The 13,160-nt window shown below is 45.2% G+C and overlaps 1 protein-coding gene across 3 annotated transcripts in view; it reads left to right on the forward strand.

Moving 5' to 3' along the window:
* Window positions 1-3,346: 3,346 nt before the first annotated feature.
* RTN4 (reticulon 4) overlaps window positions 3,347-13,160 on the forward strand; it is an 85,508-nt gene continuing 75,694 nt past the window's right edge. Inside the window, exon 1 of one of the 3 annotated variants that reach the window (XM_089528908.1) lies at window positions 3,347-4,160. In XM_089528908.1, coding sequence (XP_089385034.1) covers window positions 3,611-4,160 — 550 coding nt within the window. In that variant the 5' untranslated portion in view covers window positions 3,347-3,610. The remainder of the gene's footprint in view (window positions 4,161-13,160) is intronic. The other 2 variants (XM_089528909.1, XM_089528910.1) reach the window with 2 other exon arrangements.

Below are 13,160 nucleotides of genomic sequence, written 5' to 3' on the forward strand. Positions count from 1 at the left end.
TTGAAGGCACACAGGAACAGTTGCAATGCAAGTATGGTAATGTGACTTTGTATATTCAGAAGCTGGCAAAAAAACGATGTGCGATTTAGAGCCCACATCTGAGTCCTCCTGAAAAGGAGTGACCAATGTCAGGTAGTAGGCCAAGCAACGCTTTTACTTGATTCCTCTCACAATGTTGTGAACAAATCTGATTGCTCCATCTCCTACGCAAACCCAGACTGGGAAAAAGTCAGATTTGATCAAGAGGGTCCCTCCAGCTGCTGACATCTAGGATTTAGGGCTAGTGAGACGACCACTTTAAGAAAGCTTCTTATCACTTACATATCCTTTTTATCACTTATATATCCTGTAAGAGCCGCTACAACTGCAACTGTAGAGGTTCTTACAGGAGAATAAATCCCATTGAAACCTATAGGATTTATGGGAATAAGCATGCATAGGATCAGGTTGGGATCTTTTTAGAGGTTATTTAAACTCATTTCTTATTGTAAATCAAGGGGATTGATTTCTAATTAAATTTCTATTTAAAGCTTATAATATACATTTTCAAGATCTAAACTACCTTTACTGCAGCAGTCTTGCAACCCTATGTTACAGTTACTCCCATTTTACTGACAAAAGCCATAAAACATGTGGGAGGCTTGTGAAAGCTTATGTAATGGCAGATGATGGAGCTGAACTCAGGCTTCTCGCATCTCTGCCTCCCTGCTGTATTTGAAACAGAGTGAGAAAGCCTTATGACATCTTGGAAACAAACTTTAAAATACAGCGTCGAAAGAACTTTTGTGGAGGACACTTTAAGTAATCCCCCCCCCCCCCAGGCAAATTTCCGGTGAGGTTGATGCCAGTAGCCTTGTTAGACTGCGTTTCAGCAAAATAAAAAAAGAGCTTAACATGTTTGTGGTGTGTTTTTTTGTCATACGCTTTTGCAGACTGCATCCCTTCAGATACAGCAGATTACTACCCTTTAAAATGCTGTGGTGGTTGTGTGCCTTCAAGTCCAAAAGTGGGTTGTTTTTCACACGCCATTTGGGGTCAACCTGAACAGAAAGTAACAATAACCCGCAAAAGTGGGTAGTTTTTCAGACGACGTTGGCATCAGTGGAAAATAATGTGACATTAATCTGAACGGAAAGTCAACAAAACCTGCTCCTTTTTAGTTTTGGGGACTTTTAAATCCCGTTTCTGCACGGGATTTAACCCATTTGCCCCCAGTTTGCCTGTGTGTGATAAAGTCCTATGGCAACCCTAAGGCAAACCTATTACAGGGTTTTCTTGGCAAGATCTGTTCAGAGGAAGGGTTTGCCTTTGCCGTCCTCTGAGGTTGAGAGAGTGTGACTTGCTTAAGGTCAGCTGGTGGGTTTCCATGGCTGAACGGGAATTCAAACCCTGGTTTCCAGACTCTTCGATGCTTTTGTCAGGCAGAAGAAGCCAAGAACAAACAAAATGCTTTTAAATTATGTTCAAATATTGTTGCTGAATGTTTTGATCTTGATTTGATGAATATTTCCACTGGCTTCTTCATCAGGCAAGGTGTTAAAAACCATACAGGAAACAAAGAGAAACTGAAGATGTTAGTCATAGGTCTGCTCCGATTTGTCAGCATCCTTTTTGAATTGCGGTGCGCAGAACTGGACACAGTATTCCAGGTGAGGCCTGACTAAAGCAGAATGGAGTGGAAAGGTATAGGACAGTAAAAAAGAAAAGCTAAAAACACTACTAGAAATATAAATTCATGCTTTAGTCATGCTCCTCGTTCTCCATCCACCTCATTATTAAATGCAACATACAGTACTTATTAAATGCAGTAAACAAAAATGAATAATGGTGAAAATGGAGGACCTTTTGGAGTTCCTCCAGGAACGGAGGTTGAAAGAGGGGGCATGTCCTGGAAAAGGGAGGATATTTGGTCAGCCAGGATGGGTGGCCAAGAATGTCATAACTGCAAAGGAGGATAAGGCACCGCAAAACGTAGGATGTTCAAGAAAAATGCAGGATATGACCAAACAGAAGCTCAAAACATCCTAATATAAATATAAAATCCATACTTCTTAGTCAGGCTCAAAATGGAGGACAGTTTGTTTTTTCTTTGTAAGCTCTCAAATTTTGCAGTTCCCCGATATTGCCGTTAATATAGTCCATTGTTAATTGAAAAGTAAAGGCATGAGATACAGCATTCTATCTTAAATCTGAGGGCTTTCAGTCTCATAACTTATTAACCTTTTCCCATTTCCTCAGAAAGTGTTGCTCCGTTTTCCCATTTATCTCGGTTGTCAACTTGTCCATTATAGATAAATCATATACTTTCATAATCCATTCTTCAAATAAACCCGTGCTTATTATCTCCCAATATCTAGCAAACATCAGGCGAGCCGCCGTCACCAAATACAAAACACCTTCTTCTGCTTCTTGGTTTAGTTTTCCTTTCATATAATTTTGTCTAATTCATTTGCTTCTCTTTCATTTCCTATATCCTTAATATCTTCTTGTAGTCTTCCTCTAATTTGATAATATGTTAACCGTCGTAATTCTATTCTTTCTTCCTGTAGTTCCTGTATTGTTTTTATTCTTCCTTCTTCTCAAAATGGAGGACATTTTGGAATTCCTCCTTGGAATAGAAGGTTAGAAATGGAGGATGTCTCCTGGGGGGAAAAAGGATGTCTAGTCATCCTGAATGTGCTTCTTAACCATGGTCAAAATGGAGGACATGTTGACGTTCCTCCTGGTCCAGAAGGTTGGAAATGGAGGGAGCGTTCTGGAAAAAAGGAGGACGCCTGGACACCATGAATATGTGTCTTCGCCAAGGTCAAAGTGTAGGACCTTTTGGCATTCCTCTTTGGACCAGAAGGTTGAAACGTAGGACGTATTCTGGAAAAGGTGGTCATCTGGTCACCTTGAATGGGCTTCTCATCCATGCTCAACATGGAGGACGTTTTGACATTCCTCCTTGGACCAGAAGAGTGGGAATGGAGGACATGTCCTTGGGAGAAGAAAAATAAACAAATGCTAAAAATGGAGGGTGTTTTGGAATTCTTCCCTGGAAAAGAAGGTTGAGAATGGAAAAATGAACGAGTAAATAAAGAAGCAAATGCATGAGCAGAATCATTGCAGAGCAAGAGCAGCAGGAGCAGCAGGAGCGCGCGCCAACTTGCAGGAGCCCAGGATGGCACCGAACCCAACCAACCAATCAGCGAAGGGCTCTCGCGGTCGCGCCAGAAGAAGCAGACTATGCTGCGCGCGCACCCATCACAGCTGAACACAGCATCATCGCCGCCGCTGCCTCTTGTGAGTCATCAGGGCGTCTCCCTCCCGTTTATTTTTTCAACCATCCTCCCGTCCAGTCCCGGCGCATGCGCAGTCGCCCTCTTTGCCCATCCACTTATTTTGTCCCCTCCTCTTTCTCCTCCCTTTTCTTCTTCTTCTTCTTCTGAGTTCCTCCTCCTTCCTCCTCCTTTTTTCCTCTCCCTTCTCTCTCTCTCTGGCACCAAGGTCTTTATATACCCTTCTCTTTTGGTCCTGTTTCATATTTGACTGGGAAGAAGAAGAAGAATACGTACTACTTTTTCATTGTTGCTAAAGAAGCAGAAGCAGGAGGAGGAGGCTAGGCAACATGGATGACCCAGACCAATCCTCCCAGGTCTCTTCTTCCTCTTCTGCCCCCTTCCCCCCAACAGCAATGGGGCAGAAGGTCCCAGTGAGGAGCCCCTTCCAGTACCAGTTTGTGAAGGAGCCAGAGGATAATGGAGAAGAGGAAGAGGAGGAGGAGGAGGAAGAAGAAGAAGAAATGGATGATGAGAGGCTGGAAGTGAGGGAGAGGAAGCCTGCTGTGGTGGCCTCTGCCCCCCCTCCGCCTCCCCCTCCTCCCCCGGCCTCTGCCCCTCCTCTGATGGACTTGGGGGGCTCTGGGGAGGAGCAGCCCCCCAGCAGCAAGCCCCCTCCTGCTGCCCCACAGCCAGCCTGGGGCTCCTCTCCCATCTCCTCCTCCTCCTCCTCTCCTCCTGAGGAGGAAGAGCTGCCCCAGAGCGACCCCCTGCCCCCCCCGCCCCCTCCCAGGGGGGAGACCAGGCCCCCAGCCATCCCTCCCCGAAGCACAGCCCCACCGCCCCCCAAGAGAGAAGACCCGCGGGAGACCCCCTCAGCCTCAGCCTCAGCCTCGCCTGGTGAGTCACTCAGGGGGGGCATACATGTGGGACTCAATGGGTTGGGAGGGGCTGAGGAGAAAGTGGGGTGGGGGCATGGGGCAGGGCTGGAAAAGGGGAGGTGGGGTGTTTTGTGGGGGGGCTGGGAAGAAGAAATGTGGGGAGTGGGGTGTGAGGGTCTTTGGGAGGCTAGAGTTACTTGGGGGTGTTTTATAGGGGGCTGGGAAGAAAAATGGGGGTGTGAGGGCTTGTTTTGGGAGGTAGAATTATTTGGGGGGTGTTTTATAGGGGTTTGGGAGGAAGGAATGAGCGGGGAGTGGGGGTGTGAGGGTTTTTTGGGGGGCTCAGAATTACATGGGGGATGTTTGGGGGGCTGGGAAGAAAGAACGAAGGGGCGTGGTCCTGAGGGGAGCGAGAGTTGCTTTGGGGATGTTTTGTGGGGGGCTGGGAAGAAGAAATGGGGGGGAGTGGGGTGTGAGGGGTTTTGGGGGTAGAATTACTTGGGGGTGTTTTATAGGGAGCTGGGAGGAAGGAATGAGGGGGGAGTGGTCCCGGTTTTTTGGGGTGTGTGTGTGAGAATTGTTTTAGGGGTATTTAGTGGGAGGGCTGGAAAGAAGAAATGGGGAAATGAGTTGGGAGGGGGCTTGTGAGGGCTTGTTCTGGGTCCGAATTGCTTGGTGTGTGTGTGTTGGGGGGAAGATCATGGGAGAAGGCTTAAAAAGTCAGTGGGGAGAGGTTGATGTCTTTGGGGTGGGGGGAACAGTGACCCTTGAGGGGAAAGAGATTGTTGAGGGGCAAATGAATGTGGGGAAGGAGTTAAGCTTGATGGTGGTATTGTCATGGGGAAGTGTGGGGGGTGGGGTGGGGTTGCTTTGTGTGTGTGTCTATGGGGGGGGGGAAGGTGGAGGGAGAGGCCTAAAAAGGCTGTGGGGGAGGGTTTATGGGGAGCAAGTAGTGAGCCTTGAGGGGAAAAGAAGTTATTGGGGTGCAAATGAATGTGGGGAATTTGGGTGTAGGGAGGACTTAACTGTGGTGGTGGTATTGCCATGGGGAAATGTGGGGAGGAGTGGGGGGGTGATGCTTTGTGTGTGTGTGTTTGGGGGGAAGCTGGTAGGAGAGGCTGAAAAAGCCTATAGGGAGAAGGTTTATGGGGGGGGACACAGTGAGCCTTGAAGGGAAAGGGGGTTGTTGGGGGTGCAAATGAATGTGGGGGATTTGGGAGTGGGGAAGAGTTAACTCCGGTGGTGGTATTCCCATGGGGAAATGTGCAGAGGAGTGTGGGGTGGGTTGCTTTGTGTGGGGTGTGTTTGGGGGAAGGCAGGACTTGTTGAAGAGGGCAGTGGTAAAGGTTGGGGGGGCGAGGATTGTGGGGAGAAGATGGGTGTGTCTCTGCATTGTTGGGTGTTTTAGGGAATGAAAGGTATTGGGTGGGTTGGGGCAGTGGGAATATTAGCAAGGGAGGGAAGCATGAAGACAGGGCACAGCATGCGCAGGCATGTGGAGGAACAGGTGGAAGCATGTGCGCATATGTGTGGGAGGCTGTTATGGGGAGCTGTAGGGTTTGGGGATTCAGGATTGGGACAGGGCTGAAGCTGGTGGCCGTGGGAAGAAGGAATAGAGAGGAATGGGGTGCTGTCTTGCCAGGCTGCATGGGAAAGGGAAGCAAAGGGTCGCCCAGGGTGTCATGGCGAGGCCAGTTCTTCCAAAGGGAGTGGCAGGTGGTGCTCATGGTGGTGGTGGTGTGTGGGTCAGCCAGGGAAGAGTTGTTTTCATCCCAGGAAAGGACTGAGATGCATTCTGGTTCAAGCAGGACTAGAAGGACAAGGGGGGATATTTGGAAGGGGTGGGGTGGAGATGAAAAAGAAGTGCTTTTTCTTCTGGAAGTGTAGTGAGGATGCATGGGCTGGGCTGCTCTGCAATGGAGGAGATGGGAGTGGCCCAGGCTTTGTGCATCCAGGTGTGGCTGGTGGTGGTGTGGGGAAAGGCTTTGCACAGATAGGAGTGGGTTACGCAGAGGAGTAAAGTGATAGGTTGTGGTAGCTGCTGTCATACGAAGAAGGGAGTTTTTTCTCTCTCTTTGTGTCTGGAGTCTACCTTTGACAGGGCTCACCCTGCAGCCATGTCAGGGCTGCAAATGCCAGCACTAAGTGAGTGTATTGTATTTGGGGAAGAAGAGAGTATTACAGCAATAATGGCTTTCTGTCACTGTGGTGTGTTATGCATTAGGGAAGACTGGGAATAACTTATGTGAGCACAGAGGGTGGGTGGGGTAGCAGCCATTCCACTTCTTTTTTAGCTTTTTTGGATACTTCTCAGTTTCACTACCATGAATGCAAGAAGCTGTCCTTTCTTTTCCACCATATCATCCTCTGGTATGCTCCTCCTCCTCCTTTTCTTCACTTCCCATTTTGAATTCCCTGCTGCTGCTCCCTTTACTCCCCCCCTTTTATTTCCCAGAAGAACAATCAGATAATTTTCATAATAAATGAAGATAATTGTGTGTCAAGAACAAGGATTAAATGAGAGGAGCGATCCTTGAGTTTTTTGCAGTCTCTTGTCTCATGCTAGCCTGTCGAACTAACTCTGGCATATCTTTTTGTCTGCAGATGGGCCCAAGGCGTCACGCCCCACCAGTCTATTGTCACTGGGAGCACGCCTTCCCTTTCCACACACTGGCTCAAGAACAGTTTAGTGAAGGCTCAGTTCTCCAATAGGAATCAGGGTTTCCATAATCCCTGCCCCTTTACTGTATGTACAGCTGCCAAACTGGCTCTGCCTCCTGCCACTCCCCAGTTTCGGCAAAAGACAGGGCATTGTGCAGGGTTCCCCCCTTGTGTCTTTGTAAAATATTGATAACAAATTAAAATATTAATGCGTCATAAAAAGATGAGTTTCGAAGACAGCAAGGCATGTCATTAATGAGACTTTGAGTGGGAAGAGAAAGACAGAGAATCAGAAGAGCAGTGGGAAGCAAAAAGCAGCACCTGCACCATAACAATAGTGCTGTTTTGAGGGTTAGAAATAACCCTGGATGAGCTAGGGGCCATAAGCGGCATTTCCCATCCAGTTCATCTACATTTGTAGTGTCTTTTAATAATATAAAGGAAAGTGGAAAAAAATCTAGTTTAAACCAGAGGTGGGGAATGTGTAGCCCTTCGGATATTGTTGGATTTTATAGTCAGCCCTAGCCAGCAGAGCCAGTGCTGAGGGATGATGGGAGTTCCAGTTCAGCTACCTCTAGTGAGCCACACATCCCCCACCCTTCTTTTAAAGCATGGCTTTAAATCTACTGGGTGTGTTTGTGTTTGGGACTTCTATAGCTACTAAAGCCCTTAAGCCCCTGGATATTCTCTGAACTGACACTGCTGTGTTGGAGAGGAGCTGTAAAGTAGCTTTTGATTGAAGTATGCCTTGGAAATGTGGGTTGGGAAAGTTTACAAATAGCCTTATTGCATCCTTGTGGAGAACTTTGCTGGAATGTGTTGCAATCAATTTCGCTTAACTTTTACTTTAATGTATCAAAACATAATCACTGTTTTCAAAACCAGAAAGAGATAATCAGTAATGTATCAAAGTATTTGAAGATCACTCTACAGCAGCGGTCCCCAAACTGTGCTCTTTAAGAGATTTTGGACTTCAGGTCCCAGAATTTCAGACTATTGGCCAATATGGCTGAGGCCTCTGGGAGCTGAAGTCCAAAATCTCTTAAAGGGCACAGTTTGGAGACCACGCGTCTACAGCAACAGAGCCAGCATGGTGTAGTGGTTTGTGTGTTGGACTACTACTGTGAAGGCCAGGGTTCAAATCCCCATTGTTCCCTTGGACAAGCCGCACCCTCATCCTCAATGGCAACCCCCTCACTGGACAAATTATGTCAAGAAAAACCCTGTGATAGGTTTGCCATAAGTTTGCCATCAGCCATAAATGACTTGAAGGCACTAGAACAGCGTTTCCCAGGTGTTTTGGCCTTCAACTTGCAGATGCCCTAGCCAGTTTAGCCAACAATCAGGAATTCTGGGAGCTGAAGTCCAAAACATCTGGAGGCCCAAAGTTTGGGAAACACTGCACTACAACAACAAATCTACAATATGAAATCAGGGCAGAGGAAAGGAAGAGGGCAAGAGAAACAGAATTCCAGCTGTAATTACAGAATAGCATCAAGATCAAGTGAAATTGCAGATTTCTTTTCTCTGAATTGCAAATTCAGGTGTCCTGAAAGGAGATACAAAGAGAGGGAGTAAAAGTGGGTTTCCAACATACTGAAAATGCTGACAGTAAACAATACCTTGTGCTTGTATAGGAGGGTGCAGGGAGGAGAAGGAAGAGGACCTGGGCTTCTGTTTTTAGTGAAGACTGATTTTGTTTAAAGTAAATTGTTAGGCTCACTCCCATGTTGTTAAAGGGAACCAGAAATGTGTTGGAAGTCCTCAATAGCAAAAGCATTTTTGAAGCTACTACCACAAGGATGTGAATCATGTGGATCTCCAGGGGTTGTTGGAGCGCAATTCCCAACAGACCACCCCTGCAGAGATTCTCTACCTTTGTTTGAATATGAATATAAATGCTAACTGGATGTCCTAACCTGTATATTTATTAGAGTTACCATAACCTTCATGTTCTGTTAATAGCATCTATGCTAGCTGCTGCACCCATCTTGTTTTGGAGATATATATATATATATATAATATTCAAACCGGATTTTAGCTTATCATCTTTCTTGTTCATTGTTCCTCTCTTTGCTCTTTTCTTAATTGTGAGCAATGCCCCCATTTCCTCTTCTCTTAACACATTCATCTTCTTGTTTTCCTTTTCTTTTTTTATATTGACTGCTGCAATTCCTGATTTCCTTTCTCAGCCCACTTAAAGGTTGTGGGTGTTTCAAACATGAGAGAGAAAGCAAATAGCTGAACTAAGTGATAGGGAGAGAGGGGAGAATTCTGCACTGTACCACTTTGGGGAACAAGTGGGTAGGTCATACTTTTAAAATGGCCTGTTCTGTTGAAAGCTCCTTTTAGTAAACTCGAGGGAGGGCTGTCTTGACATTGCTTCACTGATGTGCTGGTTTACTACATGTAAGAGCTTTTTGTGTTGGGGGTAATTTAGTCTGAAATGATACGGTCCCAATTTTTGTGATCTCATTCTGAGAAACCTTGGCGGGGTACAAACCGCCACTTTGCGGCGGTCTGCCGCCGCCGTCGGTAGATCCGCGGGGGAGCCGGAGCCTCCAGACGGTGCGGCTCCCGCGCGGAGCGAAAAAGAAGCTCCAAAATGGAGCTTCTTCTTGAGTCGCGTTTGCGACGTAGCGAGGCGCCAGGGGCGCACTCGCTACGTCACAACCCCCGCGACACGTACGGACGCTCAGCGTCCGATACGTAAAGATGGCGGCGCCCATGTGGAAGGGGCGCCGCCATCTTGTACGTATTCTATACGTACTAGGGTTAGGGGGGTGCGGAAGCACCGCCCCTTCCTAACCCTAGTACGTATAGAAGACGTAGTATATGGCGGTTTGTATCCCGCCCTAGTTCTCTAGTAACACTAGTTACATATGGTGAAAATTTGCAGACTTATTTTCAGGGTGGTCCTTGAGGACAGTTTCATGTTCGACAGGCTTATAGCCACTATATAGAAGACTATTGTCAGGTGAGGAACATTAATCTGAAATACATCAGATTGAAATGTATATATTTCTACTGACACTACCAGTATACCGCAGTTCATGAAATAAATGTGTTCCTGGGCATTACTTCTTTAACAGAAACCTTGGCACCATTACTTCTCTAAAAGAAACTTTGGCACCAGAGTCAGAAATGACATGGAAAGAATAGGAGTAGGTTCTTATACCACGAAAGAGAAGAGCAGTTCAACATATTTCAGCAAATCTTTTATCCAAAATTAACAAGATATCTTGGAACGGATAGATTCAAACTGGTTTCAAGGTTTAGTAATTATATATTGTTAATAGATGGTTCTGATTTTGTCCATATTGTGATAATTTGCCTTCTTAAAGGATATTTAGTTCCAGTGAGTAGTGTCACTCTGCACAGTATGTATAGTATTTAGAAGGAAGAGATCTAAGTATAGACTTTGCAATTGTGTAGAGGTTGGCTAAAATCATAGTGTGCACTTCATTTTTGTGATGAGTTCTTGAAACTGTTGTTGTTACAGTACTTTTATCTTCATGTGTCATTTTCCAATGTGCAACCTTTCTCTCTCTCTTGGTTTTTTTTTAAACTGATACCATTTGCCCATGACAATAACTATGTTGGTTGCCATCCTTGGAAGCCTGGATGTTGTTAGTCTTCAGCTCTCATTAACCCCAGCCAGCATGGTCAGTGTGCTCAGCAATTCTGGGAGTTACAGGCGGGTTACAGACCGCCCTCAAGCGGCAGTTCTCCCGCCACTGCCATCCGCTGCAGAGGGAAGCCCCAGCGGCCAGACCGCAAGGCTTCCCGGCGCAGCGAAAAAGGAGCGCCGAAATGGTGCTTCTTTTCAAAACGTGGAAGTGGCGCCGCGAGGGGCGAAGCGCACCCTCGCAGCATCACTTCCGCCGTGACACGTCTGGACACTATGCGTCCAAGACGTCAAAATGCCAGCGCCCATGTGGATGGGCGCCGCCATTTATGACGCGCTCCGCGCGTGTTGGGGCCAGGGCCGGTTCGGAAGGGGTGACTCTTCCTAACCCTACCACGCCCCTTCCTAACCCTACCACGCACGGAGCGCGTCGTAAGTGGCGGTTTGTAACCCGCCATAGTGTTGCAAGAGGACCTATGATTGAGATTCAAATAGTACCAAACTCATAACCTGTAGTTGATATAAGTTGTACAATTTCAACAAAGCTGCTTTAGTATTTGTTTACATAGGTTTGTTGTCAGTCTTCCAATACATTTAGGATATAGTAGTGAGTTGTGGAAGTAACAGAAGATAAAGGATAGGACAGGTTGAGACCAATGCTTAATGTCAGTGACATCTAATTCTGAAGTCTGGTCCATGATACAGTTTGATGTTTAAATCAGAGGCTCATTGCTTACAGGAGGGGTAAGGAATGTTTACCCCTCCAGATACAATTGAATACTGATCCCCACAAGCCCTGACAAGGTAGGCTAGCAATGAGGCATGACAGGAATAGTAGTAAGTCCATATCTGGGAGATTGAGGGATGCCCATCCTGCTCTCTGTGTTACCAAGTTTATCTCTGCTTTCAGAATAAAACCTGAGAATACCTGTTCCTTATATCAGATTTTATAACTGCCAGCAATCCAGTGGTTGCATGAAGAACACATGGAACTTCAGTTAAGGTTTAGTAGATTACCACATGCACTTATATTCCTGAATTGTAGCATATTTCTCATTTCAAAAACAAAGGTTGAAATTGTGATACTGCTTGTGACAGAGTTGCAACATAGAACCTATCATGGTGTAATATTTTGGCAGCATGTATCACAAAAATGACACCACTTTTGTGCATTGTTCCTAGATGTTTGCTAGAAAAAGCATGCCACTGGAAACTTTGTTGAAGGACTGTTGTGTACTTCACATTTTTGAAGTTCTTGCTTGCACAGGCTCTTTATATGCTTTTGCGTAAGAGTGAAAAAAATGATTGAAATTTCTAGGAGCCTATCTCATCTTGGGATTTATGCCAGTCATGTGGCTACTGCCCCATGAGCTGCTGTTCATTTTTTTCTAATATGAGTAAGCATCAAATTCTGATCAGCTTAAAAGATACATTCTTCCTTACCCTGGAGAAGTACATTAGAAGTACACTAGGAACAACATGACAGCCACCTCCCTAATGGGATCTACAAAAGTGCAAAAGAAACATTTGGATTCAGAAAGTTCTGTTTATGGCTATTCAGATTCAATGGTTAGATAAGTTGTTGTTATGTGCATTAAAGTCTACTTTGACATATGAAGCCTCTTATAGGGTTTTCTTGGCAACATTTATTGAAAGGAAGTTTTTATTATTGTATTACTGTATTGTATTTTATTGTGTTTGTAAGCTGCCTTGATCCTATGGGAAAAGGCAGGATATAAATAAAAATTTATTATTATTATTATTAGTTTGCCATGCTTTTCTGTGAGGCTGAGTGTGACTTGGCCAAAGTCCCCCAGTAGGATTGCATGGTTGAGTGGGGAGGGGATTTGAACCATGGTCTCCTGGATTCCTAGTCCAACATTCAATCTAATACACCCTGCTAGCTCTGGCTACATAATACATTTTATTTTTATTATTTTTTTATAAAAAAATGGGGAGTAGGCTGTACTGCAGAATTCATATTCCTGTGGCTTACTATCTCTCTCAGGCCTAGTTTTTCATATCTGAAGAATTTTTATTGTTATAGGTACTGGGATATTTCTCATTGATTTCTTCTCTCCCACTGATAAGATAGATTTCCAGTGTAAGTTCTACATCATAATTTATTTGATAGGCAGCCCTTAAAGTTTTCTTAGAGCAGTTGTTATCTATAGAATCGTGTCCCCCATAACCAACCCTCTTTATGAAAAACAAAATTGGCCTCATCTACTTTTATTCCTATTTGTAATGTAGGTATTTCTAACGTGCATCATGCAAGATAGCCCAAATAAAGACTTGACAGAACCAGACTTGTTCAACCTGATGTGTGGACTTGCAATTCCTACAATTTCCTGCCCACTAGAAGCCAAGCTGGGTGGGGATGATCAGAATTACAGTCGTATACCATCTGGATGACACCATGTTGGATGATGCTTGCTCTACATTTTGCAGTGGAGAATGTACAAGTTGTGCAAAGATTAGCTATGACTGTGATGGTTGTATAAGTAGGTGGGAAAGGATATGAAGTCATATTTGTCTACTGGTAAAACTTGCAGAACGTGAGCTGGCAACATACCATTTCTGACATACTTTTTGGGTGGTTACTGCAGACTGATGACAACTCAGAATTTTACTTTCATTTAAGGTGGTTCTTGTTGTTAGAGATTTGAGAACAAATTGGCAGGATGGTTCAAAGATAACAGGCAAGAAAACTCCTGTGTTTGATTTATT

The sequence above is a fragment of the Sceloporus occidentalis genome, unplaced genomic scaffold (genome assembly GCF_023333645.1).
Source record: "Sceloporus occidentalis isolate IW3139 unplaced genomic scaffold, rSceOcc1.0.p SCAF_6, whole genome shotgun sequence".
Taxonomy (NCBI): Eukaryota; Metazoa; Chordata; class Lepidosauria; order Squamata; family Phrynosomatidae; genus Sceloporus; species Sceloporus occidentalis.